The 21,522-nt window shown below is 34.3% G+C and overlaps 2 protein-coding genes across 5 annotated transcripts; one reads left to right on the forward strand and one right to left on the reverse strand.

The window, feature by feature from the left end:
• Nucleotides 1-1,940: 1,940 nt before the first annotated feature.
• LOC125190758 (mitochondrial calcium uniporter regulator 1-like) lies at nucleotides 1,941-5,217 on the reverse strand. The gene is made up of 12 exons (XM_048088147.1): nucleotides 4,899-5,217; nucleotides 3,967-4,098; nucleotides 3,834-3,893; nucleotides 3,630-3,706; nucleotides 3,487-3,543; nucleotides 3,309-3,375; nucleotides 3,134-3,193; nucleotides 2,953-3,029; nucleotides 2,803-2,859; nucleotides 2,456-2,576; nucleotides 2,225-2,353; nucleotides 1,941-2,137 (listed from the first exon to the last, which is right to left on the reverse strand). The coding sequence occupies exons 1-11, from the start codon at nucleotides 5,055-5,057 to the stop codon at nucleotides 2,225-2,227; spliced, it is 996 nt and encodes a 331-aa protein (XP_047944104.1). The 5' UTR covers nucleotides 5,058-5,217; the 3' UTR covers nucleotides 1,941-2,137.
• Nucleotides 5,218-18,231: 13,014 nt separating this feature from the next.
• Nucleotides 18,232-20,827, forward strand: LOC125190769. Of its 4 annotated transcripts, none has more exons than XR_007170957.1 (5): nucleotides 18,232-18,508; nucleotides 19,356-19,625; nucleotides 19,695-19,805; nucleotides 20,144-20,457; nucleotides 20,559-20,827. XR_007170957.1 is itself a non-coding variant. In XM_048088168.1 (4 exons), the coding sequence occupies exons 2-4, from the start codon at nucleotides 19,413-19,415 to the stop codon at nucleotides 20,658-20,660; spliced, it is 387 nt and encodes a 128-aa protein (XP_047944125.1). In that variant the 5' UTR covers nucleotides 18,232-18,508; nucleotides 19,356-19,412; the 3' UTR covers nucleotides 20,661-20,827. The 4 variants fall into 4 exon arrangements, 1 of the variants encoding a protein (XP_047944125.1); XR_007170958.1 differs by having other exon boundaries at nucleotides 19,356-19,619; XR_007170959.1 differs by having other exon boundaries at nucleotides 19,356-19,590.
• The last annotated feature ends 695 nt before the right edge of the window (nucleotides 20,828-21,522 follow it).

A 21,522-nucleotide genomic window follows, 5' to 3' on the forward strand; every position in this document is an offset into this window, starting at 1 on the left:
TTAATTTCTTCCAATGCCATCAAATTCATAATTGAATAATTTGACATAAGGAATAAATAGTCTTGGTTTACTTTTTCTTTATCATCTTATGATGGCCACTCCTAAAGTCTTATCAATTTAATATCCTCCAATAATAACTTGTACTAGCATTTAATTGTTTAGTGGGGGAATGGTGGGAAATTTCAAAGACCCGACTTCTGTTATGTTATCTGCAACATCTTCGATTTGCATAATTATGGAATAGAGAATTGGATTTAAGAAAAAATGGACAATTGATCCAATATGTACCTCGAATGCATATTCATTTTACTTTTTATTTATATATAATTTAATTATAGTTAATGCAGATCAAATCATATCTATCTCATTTACATATTTAACTATATACTAGTAGTCAATAGAGGGATGATATGCTACAAACATTATTTGAGCTTTTTATGTGAGTCACATTCTTGTACGTCTAGTGTTGTTCATTTCGATTTATATATTTATGTTTATTGATAATTGCTAGTATAATATTATTAGAATACAAAATGAAATAGTGCCCACGAAGCGTAGGGACTAGGTGTTTCATGTGTTAGTGGCAAAATTAAATGGATCAGAGAAGCAAAGTATTAAATCAAGTGGCCAACAGATTAACGAATGATTTTCAAGAGATAGAAATTAAATAATTATTGGTGTTGCTTAAAGTTGGAATAAGGCATGTCATGTGGTTATCATTATAATACAGTTTAGTTTTTACTGTTTAGAGTTATCATTATAGACGACGTCTATTTTTTCAAAAGAGTGAATTAAATTTTTAGGCTCTATACTTTCAACGACGAATATTTGCAGTTCCTACACTTACAAAATATCATTTGCGATCTCCATACTATACCACTTGCTCATTTCAGGTGTTTTTTTACTTTTTGACCATATTTTTGGACAAAAACGCCCCCAAAAACCTATAGGGCATTTTTGTACACCTCTAAAAGTAGGTATTTATTTTGATATTTATGTTAGTTTGGGTACTTTAACTATGATTTGTGTTTTATTCGAATAATTTTTGTTTGGATTGGTTATGAGCAGAACTAGCAAAAAGAAGGGTGTGGCGAAGGGTGTGGCTTAAGCGCCTACCCAATTTTATTTTATTTTTTCCAGTTTTTCTTCTTCAAATTTTACAAATTATGTTTAGCCCTTGTAGAAATTCTGCAGGAGAGTAAATGGTCATTGTTGAATGAATGAGAAGGGCTGAATCTGTGAGAGTAACTTACAGAAATTAAAATGATTTTGAGCTTCAGGAAGAAGCAACCTAGTTGGCAAAAAAGAACCAACACCAATATAATGTTATTTTTAATTGCTATTACTCTATACTTTTGAAATATTAATATATTATTAAATTAGTTGTGCTTAAAAGCCACAATATTTTAAAGATTTCTAAATATTTTTATAATGTGAATCATTTTTTTTTATAAATTTCATTTTAATTGATTCATCTTAGTTTGAGGAAATAGAATATGTGCTTTATAATAAATCGAATTTATCAAGTTAAAATCCAAGATTAAAACTATGCATATATTTTATACTATAACCAATCCAAACAAAAAATATTTGAATAAAATATAAATCACGGTTAAAGTATCTAAATTAACATAAATATCAAAATAAGTACCTATTTTTGGAGGTGAGTGTACAAAAATGTCCTTTAGACTTTTGGGGGTGTTTTTGTCCTAAAATTTGGTCAAAAAGTGAAAAAGCACCTGAAACGAGCAATTGGTATAGTATGGAGACCGCAAATGATATTTTGCAAGTATATGGACCGCAAATGTTTGTCGCTGAAAGTATAGAGCCTAAAAATGTAATTCACGCTTTTCAAAATACTATTGCCAGTGTGTGCGTGTGGATTGAATAAATGTCACACTTTAAACTCACAATTTTTTTGTGGATGAACCAAATTAAAATTGTGGCAAATTTTCCATGGATTGATGGAATCTGAATTGTGGGACGATTACGAAAGTTCTAGTGAAATTAGAAAATACAAACAACATAGTGACTACCTAAAATAAACTCTCTAACAAAGGATTATTCAAATCAGTTGGATTGTAATGGAAATGGTTACTGTCAAAATCTCTTTCTTCTGTAAACCAAAGCGGCCACCGGCAAAAATACATTTCAAAATAAATTATAATATATATTTAAAAATAGGCTTCAAAAAAGACAAAAACTCCAATAATAGATCAGTACCTTATGGTTTGGAAAACAGACGATATAATATTCCAATGCAAAAAGCAGATGAGGAGAAAATGGCCCCTAGAAAGTATTTGGTGATATCGCTCTTATTTGTTGCTAGATCAGCCTTCATTGCAAGAGTTGCCTGTCACCAAAAAAATAGTCCATTTTGAATATTATGTTCTTTTTAAAATAAGTTCAATATCATATAATTATATTTTGGAACAAAATTAAAACAAATCCTTACAATTTCAAGTTTCCGGTCGAAATTGCTGGAGAGATTGGTGAGCTCAGCCCTCGTTTCAGTAAGCTTGTTTGTCAGATGAGTAATTTCAGCCCTCACATCCGAAAACTTGTCATCGATGCGCCTGAATTTATACACCATGTAGTCAAATATAGCAAAGAAAAAGTCCACAGCGACGAAATAGATTTAAAGTTGAAGAATAACCGATCTCATAACTTAAAAGTCATGAGCTCAATCTAACAACATTTTCTAAAACAAGTTATCATATTGCAGTAATGAGTAGAAATTACAAAATGTTGTGGGAAAAGGAATATATAGAAATGATGCAACAATTAAAGATTGGTTCTTACCTTTTCTCAAGATTCAAATCCAAACGTTGTGCTGCAGTAATCTTTTCAATCTCATGCCTATTAGGAAAAAGTGGGAATTAATTGAACGAACATTGTGCGAAATAATAGCTTAAAAAATGAAGTCAGAGTTCAATCGAATTAGAAACAAACTTTAGTTCACCACTTAATTTCTCGATATCATTTTGAAGCTTTTCACCCTTGCTTTGCAATGGGGAGAACTTCTGATCCTGCATTAGAAAGCGATGGGAAAACAATAAGATCAGCGATATAAAAATATTCTGACTATTTTATGCTCTTAAAACTGCAAAATGCAGTAATCAGTTTCTCTTACAAGGGAACTTTGCACTTCAGACTTCAACTTCACAAAACTTGTTTCATTTGCCATCACAGCCTACAAATTAACACGTTAGTTGCAACATTGTAAAAGAAGTGTAATTTTTGTTTTTTAACATGGATAAACATTATGTTATTTCTGGAAATCAGCCCCTATTGGAGTAAAACCTCACATTATTGAGCTGGTTGGAGATATCAGTGGTTCTAGCCCTCATATCACTAAGCTCCCCATCGACGCGTCTGGTTTGTGATCAAATCAAATGTCGCAAAACACAAAAAAATATCGAGTTATACTAGTATCTTCTTGATGGTAGGCTAAAGTAAACAAGAAACAGAATTAGGAGTTCTTACCTTCTTTCAAGATTCAAATCCAAACGTTGTGCAGAAGTAACTTTGTCAATCTCATGCCTAATTGAAAAAAGTGGTCATTGATCAGATACAACTTACTTGTCTGAAACTATAAGCACACACAAAAGTTTGAATAAGAGAGGAACCTTAGTTCACCATGTAATTTGGTAATATCGTTTCGGATCTTTGCATCTTCACCTTGCAAAGACGAAGAATTGTTGTCCTGCGTCACAAAAAGTAGAGCATCGCATGACTAAATAGTTCTTCACACTGCTTATAATTTCATGCTTAAATATTAAATATTGCAAAATATACTTAGATCAGTGCTAAGCCAATTAACAGTTTATTACCATGTAACTTTGCACTTCAGACTTCAACTTTACAAGATTTGTTTCAGTTGCCATCACAACCTACAAAAACAAATTCAACTCAAATCACAAATATATGCTATACTATATGTTTCAAAGCACTGTAACATCTTACTTTCTGCATCTCAGATTTTGAGGCGACGTTTTGCAATATGTATTCCATGCTAACATTAAGAACTAAAGTCATTTGAGATGTTATAGCCTCTGCCTGCTTTGTATGGATGCCTTGTGCTTCTAAGCTCCTAATCTGCCCACAGTTAGAGAGAGAGTGTGTATCAAATATTACAAAAGACATCAACAAATAACCATAATGTGCTAATAATACAAAGTTCCTACAAAAGCCGCCATGCAAAGGTATTAGAAATTCTCTTTTATAACATAACTTCAGTTAACTCAAGATCAGTCACCATATGATTATATTATAAAGAGTAGGGATTATAGCAATTCAAATCACTCAAGGTTTGTAAACAAATATTAAATCACAAAATTTCAATATTTATTTATTGTCTAATCCGTGTATAAACAGCTTCTTTTGGCAATGCTCAAAACGAGCATAGTTTCACAAAAATAAATATTTTCGTGTCTTTAATGAAACAATGTCGTTTTGAGCTTTTTGCACGGATGACACAATTGACAAGAAATGAAACTTTGTAATTTAATATTTCAGCTTCAATCCTAATGAGACTTACCTGAATTTGACAAACTTCATGATATAAATAGCTTTTATTCCTCAAGAACAGTGGTAATTGGATATAGTAACACTGACTTTAAACATTGTAGAGATGAAATAGAGCAAAATAAACACTACGTTTTTGGCAGCAGAGTAAAACAATACGTTTGACGACATACATTAGCACACAGAGTCGAAGCAGAGCAAATGCATACGAGCTAGTTATTTTGCATATTGAAATAAAGGATCAAAATTATTAATATAACAAAGGATCCGAGTGATTTTCAAAGTTCATCTTTACCTCTCCAAACCTCAGGTCAATTCTAATCAGTTCAAACAATAATTCAATAAAAGGTGAGAGAGAGAGAGAGAGTTACCAATGCAAGAGTGTCAAAGAGATATACAGGGCTTTGATTGGGCGAATTCGACGAAAATGTGCGACTGGAGACTGTCGAATTCATCATTGAAACAGAATTAATGCCTCGAAATTTCGACAATCGGATTCCAGATTGAATCATACGAATGCAGGAAGCCATGGATTTTTCTTCCTAACAATTACACGAGTTCAAACGACAATGAACCAATCGAAAATGGGGGAGATTAGAAGCTAGGATGATTAAGTATTTTACTGCGGCATTACTGATGAGAGGAGTGACGACGACTGGCAGGGTTTTGATGGAATATGGATTGTTGATTTGCCTTTTTCAGCAAGAAATATTTTTTGAAGGTGTAAAATTATTTACAGGTATGTTTTCATTGTCCGAGTCAACTATGACACTATATTTTTCCAACAAAAAATAATATTTCCATGAAATTCCTTAATTTCCATTTGCAATTTCGATTCAAATAGTAAAAACACAATGAGTCAATGATGTCTATCAAATAATGATGACTAATGTAAATTAATTCCGTAATCAGTCATAAAAAATAGTTAAAAAATAAGTGAACAACCGTAAAATAAGTAAGTACTAGCATTATGAGTAGTAAATGAGTCGTAATGTTACTTTGATACTCTTATCTTAATAAATTATGGAGGGGAAGGGGCTAAATTGCTAACTCAATTTTTAATTATTAACTATGACTAATTTAAAATTATGAGATTGGTGAAAATCTAGTGGTTTATAAATTGCCATATATAATTTCATTTTATTATTTTTTTAAATTTAGAAAGATAAGAAAACTACTAAAATTATGATTTTAGATCAAAACGTCAATATAGTGTATTAAACATATCAATACAATTAATTGAATATGTCAATATAATTTAATATTGACATTTTATATGTATTGCATTGATATATTATCATAGGTATGTTGACATTAACCTGCTATAACAAAAATACGAAAATTTAATTTTTGTTTTCAAATTTTGACATCGGAACACATGTAAGTGAAATCTCGTTAGAATCCTTATAAAATTATCTTTAATTTGACATGTGTTGTGTGAAAAAATAATTTAAATTGAGATAGTTATAATCATTTAAAATTTTAAGATATTTTTTAAAAGTTACTTATAACTAACTTTTTATTAATTGACAATTTTTTTAGACGGCATTTGATATTCGTGAGTGAATAATCTTGTACCTTAATTTAATGATCCCATGTCTATCAATGAGTTATATTTAGCAATTTAAGAGGGAGTTAACAATATAACACACCCTATTACGGAGCATGTAAACTTGTACTGCTACTTTCTAGGGTATAAAATATCATTATAAAAATAGTCATTTCTCTCACATCCACACACACAGCCCCTAACCCAACCAACCTAACTAAATATTTTTTTTTATATTTTAAATCAATATCAAATTTATAATAAATTTAAATTTACAAAATATATAAAAGAAAAATTAGTTTATGTCCGAATATATTTAATGTGGCATGTATAGAACATCGCAATAACAATATAGGTAGTAAATTAAATAAGATTAGAATTATAAAATAATTACAACACATAGATACAACAATTTAAATTTAAAAATGTACTTACTAAGTAACCAGTACTGTGGTGACATGTGGCATGACCCCCTACTTTTATTTTATAATCATTTTATTACTAACTTTTTTGTTTTTTGCATGTGACCCTATTAACAGGGTCACCGATATATAGTCATATGAAATAGACATGTCATGTCAAAAAATCATTTTTCTATATGTATTGCATAAAGAGAATTGATTTTGATATTATGGCATTATATAATTTTTGTGTTTAGAAAATAATTTTAAAAATAGTACTCCATGAATTTCTTGTTTTAAATTTATGAGTGATATTGAGAGTTATATAATGAAAAGCTCTGGTCTTTTGCCTCCTCTCTCACACTCATGATGTTCTATGATCATCTCATAGCGAAAGCTCCTATGCATTTCTCTTGAGGTGTCAAATATGATACAACCTGCAATATAAAGTCTCTAAATAAACTTATAAAGATAATGTAGTCCATATTGTCTAAATGGAAGGAAAATGCACATATAAGGAATGATATTGTAGTACCTTATGCCATTTTTTCATGTAACGTTTAGTGACATCATAAACTCCATCTCTAGCTAGAGCGCTGGCATAGTTCAACTTCTTTCCCCACCTTAAAAAGAAAAATACAGGAGAGAAAAAATGGTGACATTTATAATAAGAAAACTAAAATGTCCTCACCTCATCTTTAAATCCAAAATTATTCAAATCCAACTCTGCAGATTTAGATATTTGACCTTTCTCATATAGCAATGGATTGTCATATATTCCTTCACAAGGATACAAATTGCATCTACCTGATAATTAAACAAAACCTTTCATTATTTGGAATTATAAAGTCAGAAATTATACTATTAAAACAGCAGCAGCGAGAGACAAGTTCTGCCTTTCCAAATAAGGTGAGAAACACTTTGTACGAAGTTCGAACATGATCTGTCAAGTCCAATATCTAAACATGAAAGAGATTACAAAATGACATTAAAGCGAACTCTTATAGCAGTTGTAGTCTAATAATAATTTATCCAGAGAGTTCTTTGTCCATTAACTGGCGGAATCTGAAAAGTGAAAACACTAGGCTTTGATATAAATTACAAAATAGTGATTTATCTAGAGAGTTCTTTCTCCATTATCCAATATCAGCCTACTAATCTGTGATGAATAAAGCTTTCTCATGCCAATTAATGGTGATGACCGTGCTATCTGAAATTTTATCTTGAGGAATCAGAATTAATCATATTGTATAATTACGTAGATTTTCAATATGAAAAATCCAGAGCTTATTAGACTTCTGATCTTGTTATTGATCATCTGCCCTCACAAAACCTGAAATACCAAGGTAATTTTCAAACAAACACTCAACCTAATCAAATTTACAATCAATTTTAAAAAACATTTCCCTAAAAAATTGTTCAATTTCAGTTCTAGTCAGCTTGAGCAGGAAAATACGTGGTTGTCTCAATGGTCAAAGACTCAAAGCTATATGAAAATTTTATATTATCAGAAAGAGGAAGGAATAAACTTCAAATGGAGGAAGTTTTTTAAATTCAATCCTATCAACGGACGGTGGCGGTGGAGGTAACTTAGGATCAGCTGCGCTAGGAGAGAGGAAGGAAGAGGCGGAAGCGGAGGCCGGAGGAACTAAATCTCGGTCGGCAACAAACAGTGTCGCGTTAGTGACGGCAGCTAGCAAACAATTAAATTAAGTTCTTATTTTCCATTTTCAACAGAAATATATAAAGATTAAATTTAGCTTTATTATTTTCAAAATATAAAATAGCTCCTATAGCTAAATTGAGGAGAAACTAATGTGAATATAAAGAAACTATATGTGAATATAAAGAATGAAATACTAGCTAGTATGAGTCTTAAAATCCCACAACTTATATAAAGAAGATATATAACCTAAATTTATTGACAAAGTATAAGAATATTTGACATAAAATTTTTTTTGACAAAGATTAAATCTTAAAAACTAAAATTATTAAATTAGTCAAAAATTAACCTACATCCAAAATCTACTACCGTCAAAAATCAACCTACATGATGACCGGTCGTCATTGTGTCTATACGTACGAGACCTCCACATATATATTAAATTCGGATTTGACAAAAATTAAATCCTAAAAACTAAACTTATTAAATTAGTCAAGAATTAACCTACATGTCGAAAATCAACCTAAATGACCAGCCGTCACTGTGGCTCTACATACGGGACCTCCACATGTATATTAAATTCGGATTTGACAAAGATTAAATCCTACTAAAAACTAAACTTATTAAATTAGTCAAGAATTAACCTACGTGTCGAAAATCAACCTACATGATCAGCCGTCACTGTGTCTATACGTACGGGACCCCACAAGTATATTAAATTCGGATTTGACAAAGATTAAATCCTAAAAACAAAACTTATTAAATTAGTCAAGAATTAACCTACATGTCGAAAGTCAACATACATGACCAGCCGTCACTGTATCTGTACGTACGAGACCTCCACATGTATATTAAATTCGGATTTGACAAAGATTAAATCCTACTAAACACTAAACTTATTAAATTAATTAATAATTAACCTACATGTCGAAAATCAACCGACATGACCAACCGTCACTGTGTCTGTACGTACGGGACCTCCACATGTATATTAAATTCGGATTTGACAAAGATTAAATCCTACTAGAAGCTAAACTTATTAAATTAGTCAATAAATAACCTACATGTCGAAAATCAACCTACATGACCAGCCGTCACTGTGTCTGTACGTACGGGACCTCCACAGGTATATTAAATTCGGATTTGACAAAGATTAAATCCTACTAAAAACTAAACTTATTAAATTAGTCAAGAATTAACCTACATGTTGAAAATCAACCTACATGACCAACCGTCATTGTGTCTATACGTACGGGTTACGGGACCCCACATGTATATTAAATTCGGATTTGACAAAGATTAAATCGTACTAATAACTAAACTTATTAAATTAGTCAAGAATTAACCTACATGTTGAAAATCAACCTACATGACCAGCCGTCACTGTGTATATACGTACACATGTATATTGAATTCGGATTTGACAAAGATTAAATCCTAAAAACTAAACTTAAGTTAGTCAAGAATTAACCTACATGTCGAAAATCAATCTACATGACCAGCCGTCATTGTGCATGTATGTACAAGACCTCCACAGTCTATATTACTCTTAGTTATATATATTTCTATTTAAAGATATTTTATATCTTAAAATTTTATGTAAAGTGAATCTTCTTTATAAAATCAATAAATTAAAAGAATAACAAAAGAAAATATAAATTGATTGATTTACTGTTCTAACACATGGAATTATTCCATTATTTTGATCGAGATAGAATATTATAAGGCAATATAAACTAGTAATTTTTTTTCATAAAAATATACTTTGTCCGTCCACATAAAATAGGGCAACTGGTGTATGGCATGAGTTTTAATGTAGAATCGGTAAAGTAAGAGAAAAGGGAAAAAAATAAGAGACAAGGAGAAAAAGTAAGTAAGAAGTGGTGTTAGTGTCATGATGTGTAGGATTATTATTTGTTAAAAACTTTCCATAAATAAATGTGCTCTATTTTTTGTGGACGGCCAAAAATGGTTACTAATTACAGACACTCTTTTCTCAAATTACAGACATGACACAACTAGTTTCACGGCCACGTGTGGTAAGTAATTTATTAATCTTTTCTCAAATTACAGACATGACACAACTAGTTTCACGGCCACGTGTGGTAAGTAATTTATTAACAAAATCATATGTTTGCTAATTGATTGTTTACATGAATAAACTAAATTATCCAAATTTGAAATTTGCATGGTACCGACTAAGCTGCCACTATACATGGCATGACATCTTGATAGTGAAATCATGTCACTAATTGTAGATCAAGGAGCCGGTAAGTGTTTTTTTTGGATTATTTAGAGCATTTTATTGCTCTAGTATTCATGTAACACCTTAGACAGAAATTAATTTTCCGATTAGACAATCGGGAAATCAGGTTTTCGGCGAATAATTTTGAAAATAAAATAATGGTAATTAATAAATATAACTGATAATTTTTATAAGATTATGATTTTAAAATTTCAAGGCAACTTAGTCTACTTAGTTATATTTAGAAACAAAAGAAAAAAAATGTATGCTGAGTCAATTGTTTTAAAGAATAACTACAAAATTAAAAGATTGAAGATAAGTTTGTCTAGCAAATTCAAAAGTGTGATAATATGAAAGAAAAGTCTAGAAAAGTGAAATAGCATGTGTATTATTGTTTAGATGACATTTGTCCACTTTAATTGTCATATAATAAAATGAGAAATGGTAGAAAATGAGATTATATCAAGAATGACTGCATTTTTGGGAGGAGAAGATAGAAAACCTAAATATAGCACGTTAATAAGAAAATAAATCCAGTGTGGTTGTTATATTAACAGTTAAATAGGGAATAAGGGAATCATAGAATTACTTTACATCTAGGATAAGGATAAAAAAATGTTTAGCCTGTAGTACTATCCTTTCTCTAAAAATCAATATAATTTTTTTGGTACAATACACCGTATCGACCCAGCTCTAAGTAGTAAGTAGGGGTTGTTACAATTTATTTAACCTGTATAATATATGTATTTATTGTCTCAATCTTTTTTTTTTCTTTTCATTTAGGTATTTGATGGGCATTAATAACCGTAAGTGTGATTGAATCGTGGACACATCTTACTTATGGAGACAGATGTAAACTCTCCACGCAAGAGCTATTGGATTGTTGCGAAAAGAATCCAAGGGGTTATAAGAACAAATGTGGATGAAAAGTGGTTTTACATGAACCCAACTTCGGTATCGTTTAAGTGGGTAGAAAAGAATGGAATTCAACTAGAAAGAGTGTATAGGCAGAATGCAGATGACAGTGAACCGAAAGAAAAAGATAATGTTAGAAAGGAAAATCAATTAAGGGGTGAGAAGATTTTGTAGTTCACGGTAATTAGGAAATTAGTATAATTCCTGATTTTGTGACTAGGGTAAATCTTAGCATATATGGGTAATCCCTAGCCTATTTAAATAGGGTGTGTATATTGTGATTGAGAAGAAGTCGAATGAATACAAAAACACACTTTCATCATGGTACCAGAGCAAAGGCTCAGAACAAAATCATCATAGCCTGAGAATACTAAATCTCGGCCATGACAGATCAAGGAGACAACAAGGAGGACAAACCCAACATCAACGATGATTCAAGATTAAGAATGAGTAAAAACGTTACTCTGGCAGTCAAGCTCAACGGATCCACTTACCCCCTTTGGCAGAAACTGAAGAGAATAGCCAGTGGAGGCAGACGAGCACTCTGGCATCTCACAGGAATACCGGCGCCAACGGAACCAGGAGCGAAGGGCTATAAACGAATGGGAACGAGACGCTTGTTCAAGTTTCTCACCGGATTGAACGAACGATACGATGCGATTAGGCGCGACATCCTCAAAGAGCATCCACTGCCCTCAGCCGAAATCGCGTACGGACGAGTGAAACGAGAGGCTACTCGGCTCAAAATCATGCCACCGGCAGCAAACTCGGACTCTCCGACTGTCGCAACCAACGAGGACTCATCATCGGGCGGAGTGGGGCTAGGATTCATTGCCCGGAGTCAACCACCGCCACCGCGAGCCGCCGACCCAATCGCAGAGGAGGAGGATTCAAACCAGACAAATCAAAATTGTGGTGCTCCCACTGTGGTAGACAAAAACATACCAGAGAATCATGCTTCCTCCTCCTTAGTTTCCCTAAGTGGTGGGACGAGAATCAAAAGGCGAAGGCGAGGCTGGCCATCGGAATGGAGGAAGGCAGCGGCGGTGGAGGTGGCAGGGGCGTCGGGCTATTCCTACAGGGAGTGTGCAACCAGGATGCCACCAACACTCGTGGGAGAATAGGGGATGTCGGAGGTGGCGGAAGATCCGGCGAGACCACCGGAATCGGCGGAGCATCTTTTGCAGAAAGGAAAGGGGGCGGCGGGTCGATGGGAGGTAACGGATTAGGATTCTTGAATCCTAATCCCAAATTTCTTTTGCAGATTGATCCCTCAAATATTAACCTTGCAAAAAGAAAACCCCATCAACCAGAATATTTATATCATGCTCCCCATAATTCCAAATATATGCAGTTAGGACCCCAGCTCTCTAAAATTCGAAATTCAGCCCCTAAATTACATGAAAAGTCTTTTTGTACTCCAAACCGGTTTGCCCCCTTGCAACGTATCCCTATTGCATGTATAGCTCAAAGTAGAAACGACCCTAAGGAGAGTGGGTGGATTTTTTACTGTGGGGCTACTGATACTATGTCTTATGATAAAAAGGATTTCACTGATTTATGTGAGGGGTCAAAAAGTCAAATACAAACTGCAGATGGAGAGTTGACTGCTGTGAGTGGGAGTGGGACTATTGAAATTTCTCCTACCCTGAAACTCAAAAACTGCCTTTATGTGCCCAAATTATCTCATAAACTCATGTCCATTAGCCATGTGACGAAAGAATTAAACTGTACTTTACTGATGCATCCAAGCTTTTGTGTATTACAGGATATCAGGACGAGGAGGATAATTGGGCGTGGCACTGAGCGTCAAGGCCTCTACTACGTAGATGAGATTGCTCAACAAGGTGGCACCGCGATGCTTGCTCACGGATCTGTGAATCGGGAAGCTTGGCTGTGGCATCGTAGATTGGGACATCCATCTTCGGGTTATTTAAAAATTCTTTTTCCAAAGTTTTCTCAGTTTAAAGATATTACTTGCGAGTCATGTGTGTTGGCAAAAAATCACAGACAGTCTTTTCGATCAAATGATACTCGTGTTAAGGATATTTTCTCTTTAGTGCATGCTGACGTTTGGGGTCCGGCCCCTATTAGTGGTGATCATGGTTTCAAATATTTTTTGATTTTTGTGGATGATTGCACTAGATTGACATGGGTATATTTTTTGAAGAATAAATCTGATGTTTTTGAAAAATTTACTCAGTTCTTTACTATGATCCAAACACAATTTCAAACAACAGTCAAAACCCTTAGGTCTGACAATGGCAGGGAATTCGTTAACAAAGATATGTCAGAATTTTTTAAGGAGAAGGGTTTAATTCATCAAACCTCGTGCCCCTACACGCCCGAATAGAATGGTGTAGCCGAAAGGAAGAATCGGATAATCCTAGAAGTTACACGGGCCCTTTTCTTTGACTCAAATGTGCCTAAATTCCTCTGGCCTGAAGCAGTTGCTACTGCCGTCTACCTGATTAATAGACTGCCTACTAAAATACTAGGTATGAAAACACCTTTGCAAACTCTCTCATCCCTAACTGATATTCCTACACCTCTCGCACTTCCGCTTAAAATCTTTGGTTGCTCGGTTTATGTGCATGTGCCAAAACATGAAAGGAACAAATTTTCTGCATGTGCAATAAAATGTGTTTTTTTGGGGTATGGGATAAATCAGAAAGGGTATCGGTGCTATGACCCGGGGTCTCGAAAAATTATAACAACCATGAATTGTAATTTTTTGGAGAGTGAATATTTTTATCACACCCAAACTCGGGGTCAGGGGGAGAGTTATAATCTTCAGGGGGAATGTGAAATAATTAGACCCCTTAATTTGCGTGTGCCACAATCAAGCAACTCAATCGTGGAACTAACAGAACAAGCTAGTGTCATCGCCGAGCCAGTCACATCTGCTGTGGAGCCTCCTCAATCGTCTACGTCTGATTCTAGTCCTCCTCCAGTGATATTCGAGGTAATTCTTGAACCAAGCTCAGAAAGTACAGTTATTTCCTCTAACAATTCTGGTGTAGATGAGGGCGAGAATGCAGCCATTGATGGTGATACAGGCCGCTATGTACTTCCTTTTAGAAGTACTCGGGGAATCCCAGCAAAGAGATATAGTCCTGAAAGGACCAGCAAAGGCAGATATTCTATGGCGAATCTGGCAAAGGCAAATTTAACTGAGATGGCAAGGGCATTCGAAGCAGCCCTCTATGAGGAGGAAGAATTGCCCCAAACAGCCGAAGAGGCTATGAAAATTCCACACTGGAGGGAAGCAATGCTAGTAGAGATGCAGGCTTTGATGAAAAACAACACCTGGGAAATATGTCTGAAACCGGATGGAGTTCGAACAGTAGGGTGTCGATGGGTCTTCACCATCAAGAGGAGGCCAGATGGGTCAATTGAACGGTATAAAGCAAGGCTAGTAGCCAAGGGATACACTCAGACCTATGGAGTTGACTACGCCGAGACATTCTCACCTGTGGCGAAGATGAGCACTATTCGGGTGCTATTTGCAATAGCAGCAACCAGAGAATGGCCGTTGCATCAGTTCGACGTAACGAACGCCTTCTTGCATGGGGAGCTCAAGAAGCCGGTTTATATGGATGCCCCTCCGGGGTTTACTGGAGAATTTACAGGAGGGAAGGTTTGCAAGTTGCAGAGAACACTGTATGGGCTAAAACAGTCGCCAAGAGCATGGTTTGGGAGATTCACAGAAGCTATGAAGAAATACGGGTACAGGCAGAGCAACTCTGACCACACGTTGTTTCTGAAGAAGAGAGAAGGGAAGATTACGTGTCTGATTATCTATGTAGATGACATGATTCTCACTGGTGATGATGAAGAAGAAATAAAACAGATAAGGAAGAATCTATTTGCGGAGTTCCAAATGAAAGACTTAGGACTACTCAAATATTTTCTGGGAATTGAGGTGCTGAGATCAAGGAAAGGAATTTTTATAAGTCAACGGAAGTATGTGCTTGACCTATTGGCAGAAACAGGATTGATGGAGTGTAAGCCGGCCGACACACCTATGGTTCAGAATCATGGCTTGCGGATAGTTGAAGGAGCAGAACCAACTCACCGCACGAGATACCAGCGCTTGGTTGGGAAACTGATCTACCTTTCCCACACCAGGCCTGACATTGCTTATGCAGTCGGTGTAGTAAGTCAGTTTATGCATGCACCCCAAGTTGCACACTGGGAAGCAGCTTTGAGGATTGTCCGATACCTGAAAGGGACGCCAGGCCATGGAATTTTGTTCGAAAACCACGGCCACTTGGAGATTCATGGTTTTACGGATGCTGACTGGGCAGGTAACCCAAATGACCGAAAATCTACGGCTGGGTATTTCACATTTGTAGGAGGAAATCTTGTCACATGGCGAAGCAAGAAACAGAAAGTAGTTGCTTTGTCGAGCGCCGAGGCAGAGTTCAGAGGGATTAAGAGTGGGTTGACTGAAATCCTGTGGTTGAGGAAATTAATGACCGAACTAAGCCTCAATTCGCAGAAGTCGTGCAAATTGTTTTGTGACAACAAGGCAGCAATCAGTATATCTGAAAACCCAGTTCAGCATGACCGTACAAAGCACGTCGAGGTGGATCGGCATTTCATCAAAGACAATATAGAAGCCAAGACTGTAGAGCTTCCTTTTGTGAGATCTGAAGATCAACTGGCAGATATCCTTACGAAGGCTGTAGATGGAAGGAACTTTCATGAAGTATTGGGCAAGTTAAGAATGTGTGACCCATTACTTAACTTGAGGGGGAGTGTTAGAAAGGAAAATCAATTAAGGGGTGAGAAGATTTTGTAGTTCACGGTAATTAGGAAATTAGTATAATTCCTGATTTTGTGACTAGGGTAAATCTTAGCATATATGGGTAATCCCTAGCCTATTTAAATAGGGTGTGTATATTGTGATTGAGAAGAAGTCGAATGAATACAAAAACACACTTTCATCAGATAATAAGTGGAAGTCACTACTTGGTAGTTGTGAACCGAAGAAAAAGGTATAAATAGTTTAAAGAACCAAATTTTTTTTTCCCCTATTTGTCTATATTCTTATCATACATATTTTCCTCCGTTAAGGAATGGAATGGGGTCAGAGTAGATCACCACATGGTTGTTCCTGCGAATGAGTCGAAGTTACTGGAAACTCTTGTTAATGGCTCAGTTGTTGGGGGTATTCTGTTTAGTAAAGATATTGTATCTCTTAAAGTACTAAATGTTAGACTAATATGTAGTAACAACTTATACTTCCACTAAAAAAAATCATCTATCTAGTGACCTAAAGTAAGGGTTTGACATATAATATTAAGTACAATTATGCGCCTTAACTTTTAGGGGCCTAAAGTAAGGGTTTGACCCATTTTATCTATATTGTAGTACTATATATTTATCTTTTATGTGTAAGTTTTTCTAATTTTGTTAAACTTTTAGGATGGTATTTGGGACGGAACTATTTGTCTTCCTAGTTTTGACAAATACAACTACCATACATTTGTTTTTACTGGATATGACACTAACGAAAACGGTGTAAATTTCTACCGGTGCCAAAGCACTTAGGTAGAAAATTGGGGGGTTAAAGGATATGGAACGGTTTAAAGGATATGAAAGAATTAGGCGGGCGTCTAGTTACAGTTGGGAGACTACACCAGTTTCTAATATTATCAAATGGACACAAATCTCTGCCAAGGTTCATAGGATTTCCAAAGGAGATACCTATGATATTGGCAAAGAATTCGATACCATTTATGATCATAAACGAAAGTCGGATCTCATACGTGATTACCTGATCAAAGCATTTAAAGACTACAACTATAAAGAAGTAAGAACTTATTTTAATTAAAAATAAACATTTATTATTTATTTACCTGTTGTTTTAATTTTTTAGTATTAGTTATATGTTTTTTCTACTACTTATTTCAGGGGTTGCATTTGACTATACAATTTGTTGACGTCGTTTATCGTCAAAAAAACAATTGTGGACAAAATATGGTTCGTGTTCTATGTCGTCGACTCAAATGGTAAGAAAAGGAATAGAAAGTGAGGGTCCTCTCGACTACAATATACGCAGTCGACATGTTTAGAACATTCAAAATGTTAACATATACTATTATACTCCCTCCGTCCCATTAAATATGCAACATTTGCTTTTCGGCACAGGATTTTAGGTAGTGTTGTTTTGTGAGTTAATGAAGATAGAGTAAAGTAAGAGAGAAGAAAAAGTAGAGAGAGTATTGTTTCCATTTTTAGAAACGTTTCATTTTTAATGGGACAAACTAAAAAGGAAAACGTTGCATTTCTAATGGGACAGAGAGAGTACTATTTAGGTGTGGATTGTTTTGGTAGGATTGGTGAGGACCTTGTGCCTACTGTTTTTTGCTTATTGTGATTGTGACATCCCTAACTCGAAACTTGCATATTGATATAATTTTATTTATCATTGCATATTTATAATATTATTTGCACAATTGTTTGTCGTATACATATATATGAAAGTATGTATGAACTTTAAATAGTTGGATGTGCATGTGTAGTAACGTGTAGGTACGTACATGGGATCATATAGTACTACTAAATATAAGTGTACATGTACATGTGTAATAATACGTGTGTGTGTATGTGAGTGTTTAGTGCATGGAAAATATATTTATATTTATAGTGATCCTAAATGAGATATAAATAATAATAGTATAATATATAGTTTAAAATATATATATATATATATATATATATATATGTATGTGTTAACATATACGTGGTCACTAGTTAATAGTGCCACTAATCTTATAGGACAAATGTCATAGAAATGGGCTATATAGTATGCATGCTACTTTTTATTTTAATATTCATAATTGATATCAATAGTTTAATTTAATTTTTATATAACCGCATTTGCATGTTTATATATATACGTAAGAGTCAGTGAGTTTGGAAGAAAAAAAAATGGAGGAAATATATATTAAAAAAAAAAAATCGTGTGTCCTCAAAATCTATAAAATGCTACGGCACTTAATTTAGGAATGGGAATTGATTAACTTTGCAAGAGCTAGGAATATCATTAGAGACATCGACATTTAGCAAAGAGAAGGAAAAAGCCGGAGAAAACAGTAAATTATCAGTCCAAGAGAGTAAGATCAAGAGTGTTAATCCGAAGGTGAAATAAGGAATCCGAAGGAGAAACCCTAAACTCACTATCTTGACTGACTCAGGTGTGTATAAATCACACTTTTAATTTTACATATTTTATGTGATTGATTGCTATGTGTTAAATTGGAGTGAATATTTGAATTATATGATGCGAGGGCCTTCGTGGAAAGGTCAAAATGCAAAGAGGGGCCTTCGTGGTAAGGTCAAATAATGAAAATGGACCTTCGAGTCGTATACAATGGAAATCCCGGGCAGATACCAGACTTGATCTGTCACAGAATAATAAACTGAACAGAGTGGCATATGCATATGTACAGGAAATTGATTCTAATATTTGTTGGTTATTGTTATATACATTAGTTAAAGAATATGTTTGATTGTTGAGCTGTGGAATTAAAGGTAAGGTTTATATACACTGAGTTGTGGCTCATATAAACCACTAATATTTTTCAGGAATAAGATATCAATGATGCGTGGGTTGATGTGAGTTACAGTTATTATAAGGGTCGGCGGCTGACGCATTTTTGACAACCTTCTCCTCCTCATAATTTTTGCATATAGATAAATATATAGTAGAAAGAGTGGTGAAAAGGTCCCACCACTACTGTTTAGAATTTTTTTTTTAAAATATGTACTTGATATATGTTTGATTTTTGAGCTTATAAAATATATGTGTTTTTGTATTTGACGTGTGGATTATTTCTTTTAAAATCTTAAATTTAGTTTATAGTAAGTACATAAGTCATAAGGGTTGGGGTGTGACAGTGACTATATTGGTGAGCACATTGTTAATCTTTAGGTGTGGATTTTTTTGCTAGGATTGGTGAAAACCTTGTGCCTACTGTTTTTTTTCTTACTGTAACTATATTTGTTGAGACCTTGTACCTACTGTTTTTTCTTTTTATTCAGGTATTTGATGGGCATTAGGAACCGTAAGTGTGATTGAAACGTGGACACATCTTACTTATGAAGACAGATGTAAACTCTCCAAGCAAGAGCTATTGGATTGCTGTGAAAAGAATCCAAGGGGTTATAAGAACAAATGTGGATGAAAAGTGGTTTTACACGAACCCAACTTCGGTATCGTTTAAGTGGGTTGAAATGAATAAAGTTCAACTAGAAAGAGAGTATAGACAGAAGGCAGGTGACAGTGAACGAAGAAAAAGATAATAAGTTGAAGTTAACCAACTTTTTTTTTGTTCTCCCTATTTATCTATATTCTTATCATACATATTTTCCTCCTTTAAGGAAAGGAATGAGGTCAGAGTAGATCCCCACATGGTTGTTCTTGCAAATGAACCGAAGTTACTGGAAACTCTTGTTAATGGCCCAGTTGTTGGGGGTATCGAATCTCTTAAGGTACATAATCCTTTCTACTTCTATGAATGAACTCTAAATGTTAGACTAATATGTAAGTAACAACAATTTATACTTCCACTAAAAAATTCATCTATATAGGGACCTAAAGTAAGGGTTTGACACATCATATTAAGTACAATTATGCGCCTTAACTTTTAGGGGCTTTAAGGGCCTAAAGTAAGGGTTTTGCTCATTCTATCTATGTTGTAGTACTATATATTTATCTTTTATATATAAGTTTATCTAATTTTGTTAAACTTTTAGGATGGTATTTGGGACAGAACTATTTGTCTTCCTAGTTTTGACAAATACAATTATCATACCGTTGTTTTTACTAGGTATGACACTAACGAGAACGGTGTAAATTTCTACTGGTGCCAAAGCACTTGGGGAGAAAATTGGGGGTTAAAGGATATGGAACAGGTTAAAGGATATGGAAGAATTAGGCGAGCGTCTAGTTATAGTTGGGAGACTACACCAGTTTCTAATATTATGAAATGGACACAAATCCCAGCCAAGGTTCATAGAATTTCCAAAGGAGATACCTATGATATTGACAAAGGATTCGATACCATTTATTATCCATAAACAGAATTCGGATCTCATACGTTATTACCTGATCAAAGCATTTGAAGACTACAACTATAAAGAAGTAAGAACTTATTTTATTTAAAAATAAACATTTATTATGTATTTACCGATTGTTTTGATTTTTTAATATTAGTTATATGTTTTTTCTACTACTTATTTCAGGGGTTGCATTTGACTCTACAATTTGTTGACGCTGTTTATCGTCAAAAAAGCAATTGTGGACGAAATATGGTTCGTGTTCTATGTCGTCGACTCAAATGGTAGGAAAAGGAAGTATAAAGTGCAGGTCCTCTCGACTACAATAGATGCAATCGACATGTTTAGAGCATTCAAAGTGTAAACATATACTAAGAACAAGCAAGAGTTACTAGATTGTTGCGAAAAGAATCCAAGGGTTATAAGAACAAATGTGGATGAAAAGTGGTTTTATACGAACTCATCTTCGGTATCGTTTAAGTGGGTTGAAAAGAATGGAATTCAACTAAAAAGAGAGTATAGCCAGAAGGCAGGTGACAGTGAACCGAATGAAAAAGATACTAAGTGGAAGTTAACCAATTTTTTTTTATCTCCCTATTTGTCTATATCTTATTTATTAGTATTAAATTTATGTTGTGTACATATACCTAATAACCTTCATGTATAAAAAAACCGTTTATTTGTGTATAAACTCAATTATATAGCAATGTTTGTTGATATACTCAAAACTAAACTTATTGTTATAAGAAAATGAACATAGGTCTATTGTAACACCTGATGTACTGTACACCAAGTACCACAAATTCTCTCATCTTTTTTGATCATGTATTACTCAAATATATTATGAAAAATCATGTAAATGGTAGAGCCCATGTAGGGGCATGGTCACATCAAGTAAATCACTTGCGGGGACTAACTATCAACATCTCATCTTTTCCTTTAATCGCGTATCTTTCACAAATCATGTAGTTGGGGTTCGGTGGCCTTCCATGATGGCCTAGCCCGGAGGACTAGTACGAGGCTCAGTGGCCTTGCATGATGGCCTTAGACGATGGCACAACAGCCTTACACGATGGCTCGATGGTATTACACGATGACACGGTGGCCTTAGACAATGGCACGATGGCCTGGAAAGATGGCACATTGGCCT

Source organism: Salvia hispanica, chromosome 5 (genome assembly GCF_023119035.1).
Source record: "Salvia hispanica cultivar TCC Black 2014 chromosome 5, UniMelb_Shisp_WGS_1.0, whole genome shotgun sequence".
NCBI lineage: Eukaryota > Viridiplantae > Streptophyta > Magnoliopsida > Lamiales > Lamiaceae > Salvia > Salvia hispanica.